The sequence below is a fragment of the Temnothorax nylanderi genome, unplaced genomic scaffold (assembly GCF_030848795.1).
Source record: "Temnothorax nylanderi isolate EJ_2023f unplaced genomic scaffold, tnyl_v1.0 TNYL_tig0008_pilon, whole genome shotgun sequence".
NCBI classification, from domain to species: domain Eukaryota; kingdom Metazoa; phylum Arthropoda; class Insecta; order Hymenoptera; family Formicidae; genus Temnothorax; species Temnothorax nylanderi.
This window is the reverse complement of record NW_027249070.1, coordinates 1,289,651-1,305,036: the sequence shown is the minus strand read 5'-3', so window position 1 is coordinate 1,305,036 and position 15,386 is coordinate 1,289,651. Positions and strand designations below refer to the sequence as shown.

Genomic DNA, 15,386 nt, shown 5'->3' with positions numbered 1-15,386 from the left:
TCTTATCCAAGTACACTTGGATAAATGGATTAACAAATATTTATATGCCGCATACATTTAGTTGTATTAGATTAATATTTTTCTTTATATTCATAGAAATTTGTTATACGCGATAAGGATTACATATTATACAAATACACATGTATGTGTATATATAATGTGTATTTAGAGGATAAGCAATTTCTACACAGGTTTTTCCCAATTATTTTTATTTTAATATCGTAATTATTGTTACTTGCGTAAAAGGCCTTTCTTCGTGTATTTGCTACATTTCCTCTTAAATTGTTTCACAGGTTTCTCGCTTTGCCCCCCGCTATTCTTCGCTTTAACAGTTTTGCTTTCAAGATCCGTTATCGATCTCCTCGCCTTGCTGTTGACCAACAGTCTGGCGGACTTCCTGGACGTTCTGCTCTTGCTCTTAACTCTTTTCTTCCCCTTTTTCCTCTTCTTTTTCTTACGGTCCATATTAGCGATTATGGCTTCGGCGTCCGCGGATATTTTTATCTTCGACTGCTGGGTGGTGATCGTCACCCTCGTGAAGGAATCGTAGAGGACGTCCCCACAAAATTCGCCGAAGCAATACTCCTCTCCGCATTCTCTGCAAGTTTTCGCGCTGCTTTCGATTATCCCCGCGCGATTCTTACTCCGTCTAATAGGACTCGTTGGCGAACGGCGTTCTTTCATTACGGTCTTCGCCTCTAATTTGCCCATCTCCACCTTGAAAAATAAAGAGATTAAAAAGGTGAGCATTTTGTTCTCGCATCGAGACATTAAGAACATTGACAAATTTATTGCCTAATATAAATCCTTACTAATCTCGAGAACATTTCTTCGTCTCGGCGAAGCTTCGGTCTTATCGGAGTCAGCATCCGCCAATCGATGGCGACCTGTTGCAGCTCCTGCAGATCCAATTCCCTCATATCTGGTGGGACTGGATCTCCGTAGGCCCATTCCCTGCCGATATTTTTGAGTTCTTTCTTGGTCGCTTTCCAAGAAAACTCTTTGTCGCGAACCTTCGTGTCCTCTCTTTTTACCTTTGTGCAATTTTTTCTGATTAGATCATAGGATCCTCATGATTGAACGCGCAATGATAATCGAAATAAGAATGTATAATAGAGATTTTAATATAATTGCAGTGAATAGGACGTAATATTTTGTCATATGCTACAAATTTGTAGTGCATTATTACTAGAATGGTTGCGAACCTTTTCCGGTTTGATCTTAAACTCCGGACAGTTCTCCTTGAGTCGCCGGAATTCCTCGTAAGAATTGCAAGTTGCTTTACTTAAATCGGGTATCAAATTCGCGTCTTTCTTGTCGTCCTTCAGTAGATCGTCTAATTGGAAGGCCATTATCTAAATCTGCAATGCGAGAAAGAAGTTTGAGCTCGTCTCGTCGTTTTGCTCGAAGAAACAAACAATATTCCCCGACAAGATCCCTTTCGCATTCTACTCGGCCTCACTTTCTACGCAAAAGAAAAGAAAAACAAAAGGGTGTTCTGATGGCAAGGAAATTCTGCAGGCGCTTAAAAAATTTCGGATGCAGCGGGTGAGACCAGACATCGCTCGGAATCCCACTCGATCTGCTTCATCAGAAGTCCCTGAAAAAGAAACGAATGCATCTTGAGGACTGAAACTCTTACGAAATTCTTCCATCAATAATTCACAATTCAATCTTGAAAGTTAATCCAAACTTTTATTTTGATCCGAAATATCGATGTAGAAATTAAATGTAACTTTTGTAATAATTGTAACTATCACTTTGTGTGATCTTTATAAAGTAATTATTTTTTAACAACTGTGTGATGACTATAAATATCGTGATTATTGTTTTATCTACTTGTTATACGTACGCTTCTCAATGACGATAGTTTGGACAAAATTTCTTGCCCGCACCAGACATTAGAGCTATCGTCATCCGGTCGTTTTGCATGATTCGCATCGTTTTTCGACCGTAATTTCTCGGCACGCTCAATGTTAATTTTCCCGTCTTTATCGATCCGCAGCGGCACAATGGAATTCAGACTGTCCATCGATAGGTCGGCGTCGTAGTTCTCGGGTTTTGCTTTACGCCTGACGGTGTTTCGGCTCTTTGATTTTCCGTTACTTGATTTCCGCCGGTCGGGGGACGGAGATCTGGTAAAGATAAATTAATTTAGTTTTAAAATGATTAAGTAGCACGCAACCGTGCGTTACAATAATTGATTAAAAGAACTCCGTTCCAAAGTTCTTGTTACGAGGATATCTTCATTTATTTATCATTCTTATTTCTTTAAACAATATAATGTCTTTTAGCTTCTGAATATATGTGCAACTATGTGTATCGATTTTCATCTTTTAAACAGTTTTGGAAATTTTTTCTTTATACCTGGACCCTTCGTCGCTGGATTCGATTTGTCGCCTTCTTAATCGCAATCGTTTCTGATAGTGCGGATCTTTTTCGCTTTGCGTTCGATATCGTGTCCCTGGGCTAAGAGTATCTTTAATCATTATCACATTCGCAATATCTGTGCCGAACAAATGATTTAGGAACAGCTATGTTTAAATGTTACTGCAGTGTATCTTTGATTACCGATTGGCGTTCCATCGCGGTCTGCTATCGATCGTAGTTCTGGGCTGCGATTTGGATCGCGGAAGTGCTTTCATAGGGATTTCTTCACCGGGACTCGATCTTCAAAGAATTATAAACACACTGAAGTATCGCAATTTTTATTGATGAATTTTTTAAAGCATTTTCTGCCAGGCGAAAACGACAGCAGGTTTAAGCTTTACCAAAAGTTTTCAGCAGATGCGTTCAAACTTGAAGCAGCAAACTTGAACAAAATTTTAAGAAAAATAATATCACAAATAATGTGTGAAATGAAGAAAAAACAAAGTGTAGCTAAATATGCTTTCCATTCTCTCAAGAGAAACAAGAACATTCAACTTACTGGGTACTTTCCTCGCGCGGATCGACAGACATTTCATGACAAAGCGTCTTTACGATCATCAAGCTTATTATCGAACTATACATTATGAAATAAAAAACGATAATTACCGGCAGATACTACCGCATGCAGGGGAGGACACGGTCGTCGTTTCGGCTCTAAGAAGCCCGAAAATGCGACATCGAGATCGCGGTGGCGACTCACTTGTCAACGTTTCTTCGGTTGGCGTTCGTCGTGTCCTTCCGGTCCTTCGTGGTACCTTGGTCTCCGATCGATTGATCCTGCAGCTTCTCCCGCAGCTCCTGGACATCGGATTCTACATCTGTCTGCGTGCCGAAGTCCCGGCCGGCCGGCGTTCTGTACTTGCTCGGCGTCAACAGTCTGTTCTCTACGACGACTGACGAGGTGTCCCTCGAGGACCTCCTCGGATTCCTAGGACTTCCGGTATTTCTCATGATCGCGTTGAGCCCCAGCGAGAGATAATCCGCGGCGTTCTCCGAGAATCTGCGCGGGCTTGGCGTCATCACCAAATTCACCAGCTGCAGATTCGCCCTGCTCAGGATCTCTGGGTCCTCCAGTCGGCCGCTCAGCACGATCGCCACGTCCTTGCTCACGGGAACCTGGAGGGACCTCGGGTTCAGGTCCAGCGTGGTATCTTCCGACTTGTCCGCGTAATTCATCCGTGAACAAACTTCCCTCGGATCTTTGTCGGTCTCGCTTTCTCGATTGTCGGCTTCCTTGGCGTCCTTCGGGCCGGACTGTTCCTCGGGATAATTGGTCAAGTTCGCGCTTTGCTTCTGTGCCTGCGAGCAATTCTGTTCTTCGCGTTTGTCGTTCACATTCGCGATCGCGTGCGATTCGTTGGAAGACCGCGTCACTACGTCGGTGTCCTCGTCGGTGGTCTCCTCTCGCTTCCGCCGATTCTTTCGTTCTTCTTTCGCCAGCCGCTCCGCAGCTTCCAAGACCTCGCGCATCGCCTGCGCCTTCCTCAGCTTTGCCTCCTCCTTCTCGCGTATCATCCGCTGCTCCTCCTCGAATCTACAGCGGAGTGAATCCATTGAAGGTGATTTATTGTAACTTTAACAGAGACTTTAAGTTTTTGTTTTTTTAATATTTTATATTTATTTTACCTTTCTCTGTCTCTTTCTCTCTCTCGCCGAATTCGTTCCTCTTCCAACCTCTCCTCCCTCATCTGCCGCTCTTTCTCCTCTTTCCTCTGCCTGTCCTTCTCCTCGAGCTGCTGCTTGATGGCGGTCTGAAGCTCCAGCGCTTTCTGCCGTCTCGTTTCCCGTTCCTGAAGAATCTGCGCGTCCACTGGAATATTCTGACCCCGAAGGTAAGATACTTTATTGATGTCAGAGCCGGTCGAGCCAGTCGTTGAACTGTCCGGGCTGCTCGCGCTGTCGTGATTGATTACCAGAACCTTGACCAAGAAATGAACATTTTGATTAAATAACGAAAATTGTGGAATAGATGAAATAAATGCTCCCGAATAGTTTTTAAGCCAAGGACTTTAAAGATGCTCAACAAGTTCTTAGTAATCATTACTTGGCTCGACTGTCCTAATCTTGATAGCCAAGAGGGCGGCGGTGGGTCGCCTCTCGCTGCGTCTTGACCCCAAACACTGCCCCACCTTGGCCTGTTGAGTTCACCCATTCTGCCCGGCGAGAGCCTCCTCGATGGTGGCAGTGAACTTTCAGGGGTGGTGCAGTAAGGATTTTGCCACGTTTTCTCCGTCATTTCCATCCTGCTTGCTGCTTTGTCAGGTAGAGCTCCTTAAACCGAAAAGAAAAATGTAAATTTTATTATTGTTGACAAAGAGAACGATTAAAAAATATACGGGGTATTTTAAACTATTACCGTCATCTGTAGAAACTTTTATACATCCTTTTTATTTAATATTCTTGTTTATATTTATCTGAATATTCCTCAAACAAGGTTTTCTATTATAAAAAATTTCCTTCAATTTTGTCAGTTAATAGTGGATCACTTTTGATATTCATATACGTAATTTAGGGACTAAAGTACAGGAGGACTCACTTTGCCCTGCCTGTGGCACATCCACGGAATCGCTGGCGTAACCGGAAGTCTCGCCTTCGCGCTCCTCGCCCGGCGAGCCGTAATGTCGTGCCTCTTTTTGGCTCTCGCGATGCTCGTTGGATCGATGGCGACGGTGTTCCAGTTTTTGCGATTTCTGTGACTGGTATCGCGATCCCTCCACGCCGAAGTCACGCTGCTGTTGTTCCTATACGAGGCGAGACGATAATGATAAGGCGGCTTCGGGAAGCGAAAGGCAGGCGCGGGCTTGCGTGATAGGGTGCGAGGGTTCCGGCTTTCGTGAAGAAAGGAACTGTGTTCCGTCGCGTTCTATGCACCTATTGTGACTGAATATTACTATCGTACCTGCCGGAGACGGGACGCATACATAAATCATGCACGAGCTGGTTCTTATTTTTACCCGCTTACATATATAATGAGAGCGCCCGACACGGTCGGTTGCATGACAATATTTTCCTTTAAAACTGAATAAATACGCGTATTATATAACTGATGTATTATCCATTACTTATATCACATGCACTTTCTATATAGAAGCTTAATGATTGATTTGAGAAATGCCTGCATTTAAAACTTTGCATAACCGAATAGTCCAACATTTATTTAAAAAAAAAAAAGAGAAAAAAGTCAAGATATCAAAAATTTAGTTTTCTTCATTGTTTAAATAAATTTTTGTAATTAAAAAAAAAAGGAACAAACAAGTTGGACTACTACGTTAAGGTTTCCAGTCGCAGGGTAATTTAGTTATTCCAAACGCAGAATATTTTTTGGAGCAACGACTGCGATAAAATCGGGTTTGTGCTATCAGCGGTTCCAGCAATCGCGGGGCTAACGGGGTCGAGCTTAATGTCCGCTCGCCGCTCTTAAGTTTGAAAGCGAGGTGTATAGCCTTGAGGTCGTTGAACTTCAATCGCGCGATAAGAATCGATTTGCCGGACTGCCTTACTTTTGCTTTCCCCTCGAAAGGGCAATGTACTATCGAGGGTCATTCGCCGTTTATGAAATTATGATTAGACGTAATCGTTAATTTGATAGATCGTTGAATTTTAAATGAGAGCTCGGTCTACAATCCCAGATAGGCACACAATGAATATATTGTGCCCTTATCCGGATCATAATTTCTATCTATCTATTTCTACTGAAGCCGCATTGCTTCGAAGAAAGTGTTTGAAAGGAAAAGAATCACACAAGTATGACATCTTGATATAAAAATTATATATATAATGAAAATTAATGTATAACAAAAAGAATTTTCGATTTATCCTCTATCTTTCTCAATATCCTTGATTTATAAATATAAATCTGTGCTACTTAATTATTCGATTATTTTTTTTTATCTACGTGACATCCGCGGAACATTGCCGCACGCAAGTAGGTTTGCGGTAAGCGATCAATTATTCAAGTAATAATAATACCCGCGATATTCCATCAGAGCTTTCATTTGTAGAAAAACCAATTCGTGATCTAACATAGCAAAGTTATTAACGAACTAATCAAAATTTTTATTGAGAATTCATATCGAAATGAATTTAGATAGAAAATAGGAAACTCGAATGATTTAAGACAAGACAAATATTAAACTCTTTCGTCTTCACGAAATCTCTTCAAATTTATTTTTCGAGCTAGGCTTATATGATAATTTATGATTATTAAATATAATTCAATAAAATGAGAAAATACGTACCAGCTGGCAGAAATACTGCTGTTGCTCCTTGTTGAAAATCGGAGGTAGACTGGGGCTCCTGCGTCTGACTGGCGAAGTCTCCACCTGGTCCCGAAGATTAATTAAACTGCCGCCGCTATAGTCAAGACACTTGAGGTTGCTATTGCCATTCCCGGAACTTTCTGTTGCCAGACTTTTCAGACTGATGGTGCTCCCGTAATGTCCGGCGGTACGGAAGGGTTGCGCCGAAGGCCTATCCTTTATTTCCCCCAAAGACAATCGGGCTTCGTTCGAGTAAGTACTGTATCAGAGATTTCTCATTTTATTATCAGGAGAATTTCAATTTTATGTTAACAAAATGAATTATTTTTAAGAACTTTTGATTAATACGTAAATAATCTAAATATGCTGTAGAACTGAAATAAAATAGTTAAGATTTAATTAATGTTCTCGTGTAAAGTTCTGTTTAATGATGATAATAATATTTTGTAGTGATTTAGTGCACCTACCGGATATGGGTGCGGTTGTAATTGCTATTAGACTTCAGGGTTCCCCAATTAACGCCAAGACGAGCCATTTCTTCTGTATAGATAAAAAAATACTTCTCGTTTAGATACCATTTTATTTTAAGTAATGTCTAATCATTGCAAGTAATTGCGCAATAAATTAAAATAATATAACAAGTTTTTCAATTACAATAAAAGCACTTACTATATAAAAGAAATAACTCTATATATCTGTACGTATATCGATATCTTTACTTGTTTCATACTAAATAATAAATTAAGGTAAAATATTATATTGTTGTAATAAATAAAAATATAATACATAACACAAAATATTTATGTACTTTTTATGCTGCAACTATAAAATTCTAGGAAATTTATCTAGAATTCTATCGATTTAGGAAACTTTATGGAACTTTGCAAAGACTAAATTGCTTAAGTAATTGCTGGTCGTTAGTTCACCTACCCCTTTCCCTCGCCCACTGGAGTCTCTTCTGTTCCACCAGTGACGTCCTTCCGGTCATCCTCGCACCCGATTCCCGCGGGAAGACGTAACGAATAAGCGCGGCAGCGACGATGGACAATCGAAAAAGGCGAAAGAGGATCCTAACTAAATCCCCTCAACTAAACCCGCAATCATTGATAATCTCGACTGCCTACCTATTCGGGGATCAGCAACGGTGGGAATTTCCATCAGCAATACTCGAAACCATTCGGGACCAACTCCTCGTGTCGTTCGTTCGACAAAACTGTTTTTATAAATTCGCTCGCGCATACTTCCGCAACCGATATTCTTTATCGCGAGACTTCAGCACAAAATCACATTGTGTTCCGAAGCGCATCTTTGTACCTGAAGAACTCAACATCAAAGCTACCCGTAAAAAGGCGTAAGTATCATGCGAATTCTCAAGTTTTTAAATAGGTTTTTTTCTCCAGAGAACATATTTTATCGCGTCGAAATGTGACAATTTGAAAAATTTCAATCAAGACCTCATTGTCAGATAATTGATTATCACTTGTTAATTAAATTTACCGGCATTGGGACTCCGTTGTCGGAAATTTTATTACTGAATATATCTAAAATCAATTACAATTTGACCGATATTTTAGTAAATAATTTCCTAATTCCACCCCCCTGATGATTTTTTAAGCTTATGGACTTTATGGACATCGTTCTTCAAGATTAGGATGATGCAAACTTTAATCACCGGAAATTCCGATAGCCTTCACTCTTTCTCGGCACTTCGAACGCGTCAACTAATTTTTTTAGTCACTACCGAATCGAATAAAATCGGGGACTTCGCGAACCGAAAAATTCTTGCGCATCCCCCGGTCGGTCGGAAATCCCGATGATGAATCGCGACCTAGTTTCGATGTCAACCGATTTCCGCCCACGCGAAGCGTTCCGTCGTCCAGGGAGGCTTTGCCAATAGAGTCGCGAGAACGGAATTCTCCGTTAATAACGAAGAAGGAAAGACAATAATTCAGAACTCGACTTTCTATGGTGAAATCTCGTCTTCCGGAAGACAGCCGTTCTCCAGACTCGCGGGATTCCGCGGCTTCTCGCCGCGTCAATATTTGTGCTACTGCCGGGGGTGCCGGGGACCGCTCGTGATAGCCCCCAACAGCCCCTCCGGGTGCTGAAGAAGTTCGAGCGACGGGGGTGCGGATTCGATCGCGGGTTTCCATAGGAACTGTCGCGCGCGAGTCGCACTCCCTTGCACCGTGTCCTCCAGGGTCGATAATATTGACCGTGTCGCGATAAGGGATAATGACCTCCACTTTCGCGGTCAGAGATCACATTCTCGCGCCGCGCCGGCGAGCCTCCCCCGTCTTGTCGAAGCGCGACGGATCTCTTCCGCGAAAGACAAGTGGATGAAAAAGAAAAGATACCGGAAAGATGAATTAAAGAAAAATTCATCGGATGTACAATAAAGACTATTACGAGAAGCTATTTCTCATAAATAAATAAAAGGATCAAAAAGGGGACCACTTGGATTTAAAAAAGTTAAGGAGACCAATTCTGCATAACCGAAAAATGATAGTCTAAGAGTCTAAAAGATATGTATTAAAGACTTTGAAAACTTTGGAAAATTCTTGGAATTTTAGAGATAATGCCACCTTGCCGTGAGATACATATATATATTTTTCGCCTATTAACAACCCAGACAGCACCATGTCCAAAATCGAGACATAAGACGTTTTAAAGACGTCTTAATATTTTAGTCATCATTTCGTAAAACGTCTATAAAAAGTGTCTTTTAGACGTCTTATCATAAAATTATCTGTGATTCTGCGTATACATAATACCTATGTGGCTCTGCAGAGAACTGTATAATTACCAAATGATAAAAGAACATATTTCGTCGGTATATTATCTATCGGAAAATTTCGCGAGAGATTACTTCAGTTATTTCATAATTTCACTTTTCACTCATGACGGCGCACGGCGCTGTCGCGAATTTTATCTTCCCACGCGATGCGGTCGCGGTGTTGTTTATCCGTCATCTGCTGTCAACCTGCAACTGTCCAAATCATCGTAGATAGATTTCTTCCAATTTCCTCTAATCTGGGGCAGATGTGCGTCCTGATTCTGTAGAAAATTATGTCGCTGGATCAGACAGTATGCGAAGGTAAAAGAAAGCACGTTAGAAAGGTGACAGATGTCATGCTATATTTAAAACCGGTGTAGAAGTAAACAATCTGTTGTCAGTGTGCATCAGTTATCTTCGATAACTTGACTGTTGTCTCGAGTCGAAGATCAAGAGAGACTGTTCGTCGACTTGAGCGTTGATGACACTCGATTGGTTCTGAAATAAACGACGTCGATTTCGAGGTTATCCTCCAACCTGAATCTTCTGCTTCTCGCACTTTCAGATCTGAAAGCTTTCGAAAGGCGACTCACTGAAGTTATCGCCAGCCTACAGCCGGCTACCACGCGATGGAGAAGTACGTTCTTTAAATTCTTTTTATACACGTGTTTGCAGTGTTTTCATAATACATTTATAAAATACTATGATATAACAAGTATTCTGTGAACTTTCTAGTTGTCTCACAATTTTTCTAAGACATCTTATCATTCTGATTATGTACGCTGAACTATTTTGCTTGTTAGAAGCTCATCCTGCTTTCTTACGGTTCTTCGACTTGCCGATTACCCTAACAATAAGTGTCTGAATGTTCTTGCAGTGTTGCTGGGTTTAATGTCCATTTGCACTGCCATCGGTGCCTGGCATTGGTTGACAGATCCTAATACGTCAGCAGTATCCTTCACGCAGAGTTTATATAATCATCCATTCTTCACGATGGCTAGTATAATGTTAGGTAGATATGAAGAAGCATTCCCTGTGTATTTTACCTAAGTTGAAATTACAATTGCTTTGATGGAAATCGTTTTGCAGTGATATTGTTTATGATGGGAGTGCATAGACGAGTAATAGCACCTAGTATTATAACCCAGCGAGCCAGGAGCGTGCTTGGTGATTTCAACATGAGTTGTGATGATACTGGAAAGTTAATTCTGAAGCCCACAAGACCTCCTCATCCCCACGAGACTTAGAGTGTTTGCGACGATAATAATTATGTGTTCATTATTTTGTGCGCTACAAGATTGTTCCGAAATTACGGCGAGCAGAGAATTTAAAACTGTATATTTTTAGCCTTATGAGTTCTAGTGAATTATGCATATATGTGATCTCTTGTATAGCGCATATAAAAATTTACACACGTGGATATGCCCGAGTATGTATATAAATCTTGGAATCGCAACTTTTTCGGAATTTGAATTAATGCTACCTCTTACTTGAGAAATTATATTCTTCTAATACTTTGACGACTTAATATCTTAACAAAGTATCGGACGACTATATTGAGTAAGAGGTGACATTGAAATTCTACGAGTTACAATTCCGAAAATTCCTGAAAATTTACCTTTTGATTCGAGCATAAGTTGAAACTTGAAAATTGACGAAGAAAATCCATAATTAGACGAGAGACAGTAAACTAAAGAGGTAGTAACTAAAGTTCCCAAAATCGATTCCAAAGCCGCAATGTATATAACGATCAAAACATTTATTCCGCAGTAATATTCCGCATATTACAATCTTCTGTTCCGATTTCAATCTGCACAGTCACGCAATTTGTCTTTTTAAAATAGTCACATGTACAACATTATAATCTATGCGGACTCTATCGTTCGTTCACAGTCAGATATTCATGAGGAGTGTCTTGTCAGTTCTGAAATCGTACTAGACTACAGTATGTAATATATACAAGTGATGGTAACGCAACCTCGGATCTCTGCTATCTCCAACATACCAATCAATGGACAGTGATTGCGTATTTGAAAAATATCTTGGAAGATGTCTAACAATTGTACAGAGGTTCAATGCACAAAGTAAACACCGTCACTTTTTAAAAATATGTGTATACATGCATCTACACCTCGTTATCGGCTTAGAAAGCCTCGGCTAGCCCCTATCAATTCTATGAATTCTGAATTTCGTGATAATTTTGCCAGATAAATTGCAAACCGAGTTTATAAAATGGATTTCACTCTTGATTAAGCATTTTACGGTTTTCGTAACAAGCGCACAACAAATTTGATTATGCGCGCTGTTTACATGTATATATTGTATAATCCGAGATAGATTTCTGATAGGATACAAAATAAATCTTACGGGATATTTCAAGTTTTTTAGATTTGCGTCGCATTGCATTGCAGGAACATCGTTATCTTTCATGCCGTTAGGATATACATATATATAAGATATACATAAGATACCCTCTCTTCTGTAACAATTTATTTCATAAAAATGAATTTATGTTAACCTACTTAGATACTGTACGCTGTTTCGCGAAAAAGGATTCAAAAATGAGTTAGGCAACTCGTCACTTAAAGTACAAAACCGAGAATTACGGTACACAATATAGTTTTCTTCATGCCCTCGTATTCATTTGTATTCGCCGTAAGAATGGTATCCACGTAGTCGTAAGAATTTCTTATTTATATATATGTACATGTATAAATAAAAAACTCCCCCAAGAAGACGATTGCGAACATCTTTCAGTATCAACAGCTTCAACAACTTTCGTCCTGTCTGTCGGTATTTTCCCGTTTCGTACTTTACGCACGTAATACACGAGGGTTCTCATTACATATATATATATCGAATTTATCAAATGTTCCACGGTACAAAGTTCGTCGACTATAATCTTTCAGACTTTGTCGTATAAATCTCTTGTACTATGGATCTCTCAACGCGTTTCCGTCTACTTCCGCGTAAACCGAAGTGAATGAACTATATAAACGCCACTTGCCCGAGTGCGTTCCCAATCTTACACTAGTGCATGGAAAACAGATCGCCGGCGGAAGGAAGAGGTGCCAGGCCGCCAGTCACGTCGGGCAATTGCGTCAAATCGGGAAGATTCGAAATGTGAGACTTTACCTCCGACCGAACTGCACACACCTTCTTAAGCTTTTCTTTATAGTCCTGAAAAAAAAAATAATTCTTTATAGTAAATGTACCAGATTTATGTTAGATATCGTTTAAATAGTAAGAAAAGAAAGCAATCCTACCTCTAGAGTGCTTTGAGCCTGTTGAAGTAGCTGCCTTTGCGCCAAAGTGTAATCTCGCAGCATCGTCAGCAGTCTTCTCCTGTCCTCCATCTCAGCCTGCAACCGTCCGTTGTAGTCGGCGAGAAGGGCGGCAGCTTCGTTTACCGCTGCACTCAACTGATCCGCAGCCGTTCGATCAGCGAGATTCGCGAGCAGCGAAACTTCCGAGACCTCCGGTGGTAAGGACGCGATACGTTCCCTAACGCCAGCGTCCGAGGACGCGGTGTTTTCCAGATCCTGAAAAGCACAGAGAAGGCTCTGTTAATCCACGACGATGTTCTGGATCTTCCAATAAATTCGTCACGTGCCTCGCAGAATTCTTCACCATCGCTTTAGTACAATGTACTTTGCCCGTACGAGGAAGAGCAAAACACATGACATATTGCTGCAACGCAATGAGTAAAAAAAAAAAAAAATCGATCAATCAAAAGATTCTGGCATTGAGAGAGCAGTAGCAAGGGTAATATTCCTTGTACTGAAGCAAAGCACTGATAAATCACTAAAGAAAACCAGCATCCGCTCGATTTACTCCGCAAAAAGTGAAGCTTTCGAGGAACCAAAAGAGAATATGCAAACGTAAATTCTATTTGGAGTGAAAGAAAGCGACAACACAGCTAAACAAAGCATGAAATCGATAGGGTGGATATATCAGAGTTGTTATAGCGTCTGCTGATATGCCTCATGGATTCAACATGTATTTTCATATGAACAAAATATTTTATTGCTAACGATACAAATTCCGCATCATGATTGTTGCTTGTATAATTGATATTAACCATTAAGGCCTTGATGAGTTCCTCGGTTTCCGGTGGATCGCCGCCGGGGGTCCTCGGGCTCAACGTTACGTGAAGCTCTTTGGTGCCGTCCACCTCCACTTCAGTCTCCGACTTCTTTTTCTCCTTCTTTTCCTTCTGTAAGCGCAACAGATGCATGTAGATCTCATTTATCGCAATTGATTTATTCAGAAAACAATTCAGAAATTAAACAATTGTTTGGTATATAAAAGAGCTGTATTATTTACGAAATATGTATGTTGTGCTATAGATATTACATGAACTCTGTTATTTTCATGTATCTCTATGCGTTCAATACGTACTTACGTTATTTTCAAACTAAAAGTTTTAATTATTAGGGGTTCTCGACATAATTTAAGAGTACCTTTGTTTTTTCTACTTCGATCTTTGCCTTCTTTTTTGGTGGTGGTGCTGCAGAGTCCTTTTCAGACGGAGCAAAAGCCGCTTTAAAATCAGCTATCTGTGCTTTGTCATATACCCCTCTCTCTTCCCAAATTTGTAGTAACCTGTTCAACCGGTCTCTCGTCTTGGCATCAAAACCCTTCATGTGCTCGAAGGCTTTTGGCAAGACTGTCTCGAATTCCTTTCCAAACTCTGGCCCCTTCTTCTTGCTATTTTGGATGACGTCGTTTGCGAGATACATAAACATCAACTTGCGATTGTCCTTCACTGTAAAAACGTATGTAGAAAATATTAAACTTGCGCTAATATCTTTCGCATAAAGGATCGGAGTCGCAGGAGAGTTACAATTGTACAGACAAGGATTCCTGTTGCTATAGTACGGCCATTCGTTTCAATTATGGCTATTCAACTGTATTTATTCCTTAAAATGTTTTTCATGCTTAAATAAATTCTATTTGTCTCATAGTAAATTCAAGTATCATCGCCACCAATATTGCTATTTACTTCCAATAAGCATTAACATGTCACCTTCTGGCTATTATCTTCACTTGACTAGAAGATAGCAGTAGTTTTAAATTTGATATTTAAATAAATGGGAATTCAACAAGTATCTTTTCTTAACATATCCTCCCTCCTTAAAAATACCTTATCAATGATTAACAATTGTTTCAAGGAACGTTCATCGAAAACAGATATCTATCCAAACTACATAACCCTGTGTCAGAAACGAGCCACAATTGCGACGATTTACGGCCCCCCACGTGTTCCACAGCAATTGTATCGCCTTTAATTAATTGGTTTGTCATTTAGAAACTTCGATGACGCTCGCCCGGGACGGCGAGCGTCGCGCGGGACGTCCTTCCGCGTCGTCGAGCCCAGGACAACGTTTCGATCCGGCGGACAGGACAAGCGCAATCGTTGACGAAAATTAGCCCGTACCTTTGCACATCTCCTTGAACCAGATCTTCACGATGGTCGGGTGGTGCTTTCTGTGATGTATCAGCCAGAGCGAGAGCGTCTGGATGCTCTGCTGCGACGGGTTCAGGTCCATCAGCCGTTTGATCAGGGCGTTCTCCGTGAACCCCGTCATCGCGCCGTCGGCGAGGGTCCTCGTCGGGGTCTCTCGGTCAGATCAGAGACGAGGTCGCGTTTACGGAACGCACGCGTATACACACGAGTGCGGACCGGAGACAACAGCTGAACCAAGCGCAAACGTACGACGACGACCACGACGACGGAGGCACGGAGGGACGCGCGCTTTGCGCAAGCGCACCGAGATACTTTCGCCGCCAACGCCGTCGGCGGCAAATCGCGGAATCTACACAAACTCTCTCCCCTTTCGATAAGCGATACTCGATTGTGCCGACCGAGATGCCTCGTGGCTTCCCGAGTTTCGCGCTAGATGGCGCCATCGTTCAGT

At 41.2% G+C, this 15,386-nt stretch overlaps 4 protein-coding genes across 4 annotated transcripts; 1 reads left to right on the top strand and 3 right to left on the bottom strand.

Annotated features, from left to right (window-relative positions):
- Positions 1–145: 145 nt before the first annotated feature.
- LOC139784046 (uncharacterized) lies at positions 146–1,352 on the bottom strand. Its single transcript, XM_071723215.1, has 3 exons — positions 1,206–1,352; positions 813–1,034; positions 146–717 (listed from the first exon to the last, which is right to left on the bottom strand). Exons 1-3 carry the CDS (start codon positions 1,350–1,352, stop codon positions 232–234), a joined length of 855 nt encoding a protein of 284 aa, XP_071579316.1. The 3' UTR covers positions 146–231.
- Positions 1,204–7,738, bottom strand: LOC139783918 (uncharacterized). Its single transcript, XM_071723093.1, has 12 exons — positions 7,620–7,738; positions 7,157–7,229; positions 6,669–6,948; positions 4,967–5,171; positions 4,475–4,701; positions 4,057–4,349; positions 3,131–3,964; positions 2,572–2,670; positions 2,368–2,469; positions 1,853–2,135; positions 1,463–1,600; positions 1,204–1,361 (listed from the first exon to the last, which is right to left on the bottom strand). The coding sequence occupies exons 1-11, from the start codon at positions 7,675–7,677 to the stop codon at positions 1,526–1,528; spliced, it is 2,529 nt and encodes an 842-aa protein (XP_071579194.1). The 5' UTR covers positions 7,678–7,738; the 3' UTR covers positions 1,204–1,361; positions 1,463–1,525.
- A 1,883-nt stretch (positions 7,739–9,621) lies between these two features.
- Cnep1r2 (CTD nuclear envelope phosphatase 1 regulatory subunit 2) lies at positions 9,622–12,200 on the top strand. The gene is made up of 4 exons (XM_071723083.1): positions 9,622–9,786; positions 10,031–10,102; positions 10,343–10,477; positions 10,555–12,200. Exons 1-4 carry the CDS (start codon positions 9,759–9,761, stop codon positions 10,710–10,712), a joined length of 393 nt encoding a protein of 130 aa, XP_071579184.1. The 5' UTR covers positions 9,622–9,758; the 3' UTR covers positions 10,713–12,200.
- LOC139783905 (regulation of nuclear pre-mRNA domain-containing protein 1B) lies at positions 11,206–15,224 on the bottom strand. Its single transcript, XM_071723068.1, has 5 exons — positions 14,906–15,224; positions 13,929–14,233; positions 13,547–13,681; positions 12,732–13,007; positions 11,206–12,645 (listed from the first exon to the last, which is right to left on the bottom strand). Exons 1-5 carry the CDS (start codon positions 15,054–15,056, stop codon positions 12,496–12,498), a joined length of 1,017 nt encoding a protein of 338 aa, XP_071579169.1. The 5' UTR covers positions 15,057–15,224; the 3' UTR covers positions 11,206–12,495.
- Between the last annotated feature and the right edge of the window lie 162 nt (positions 15,225–15,386).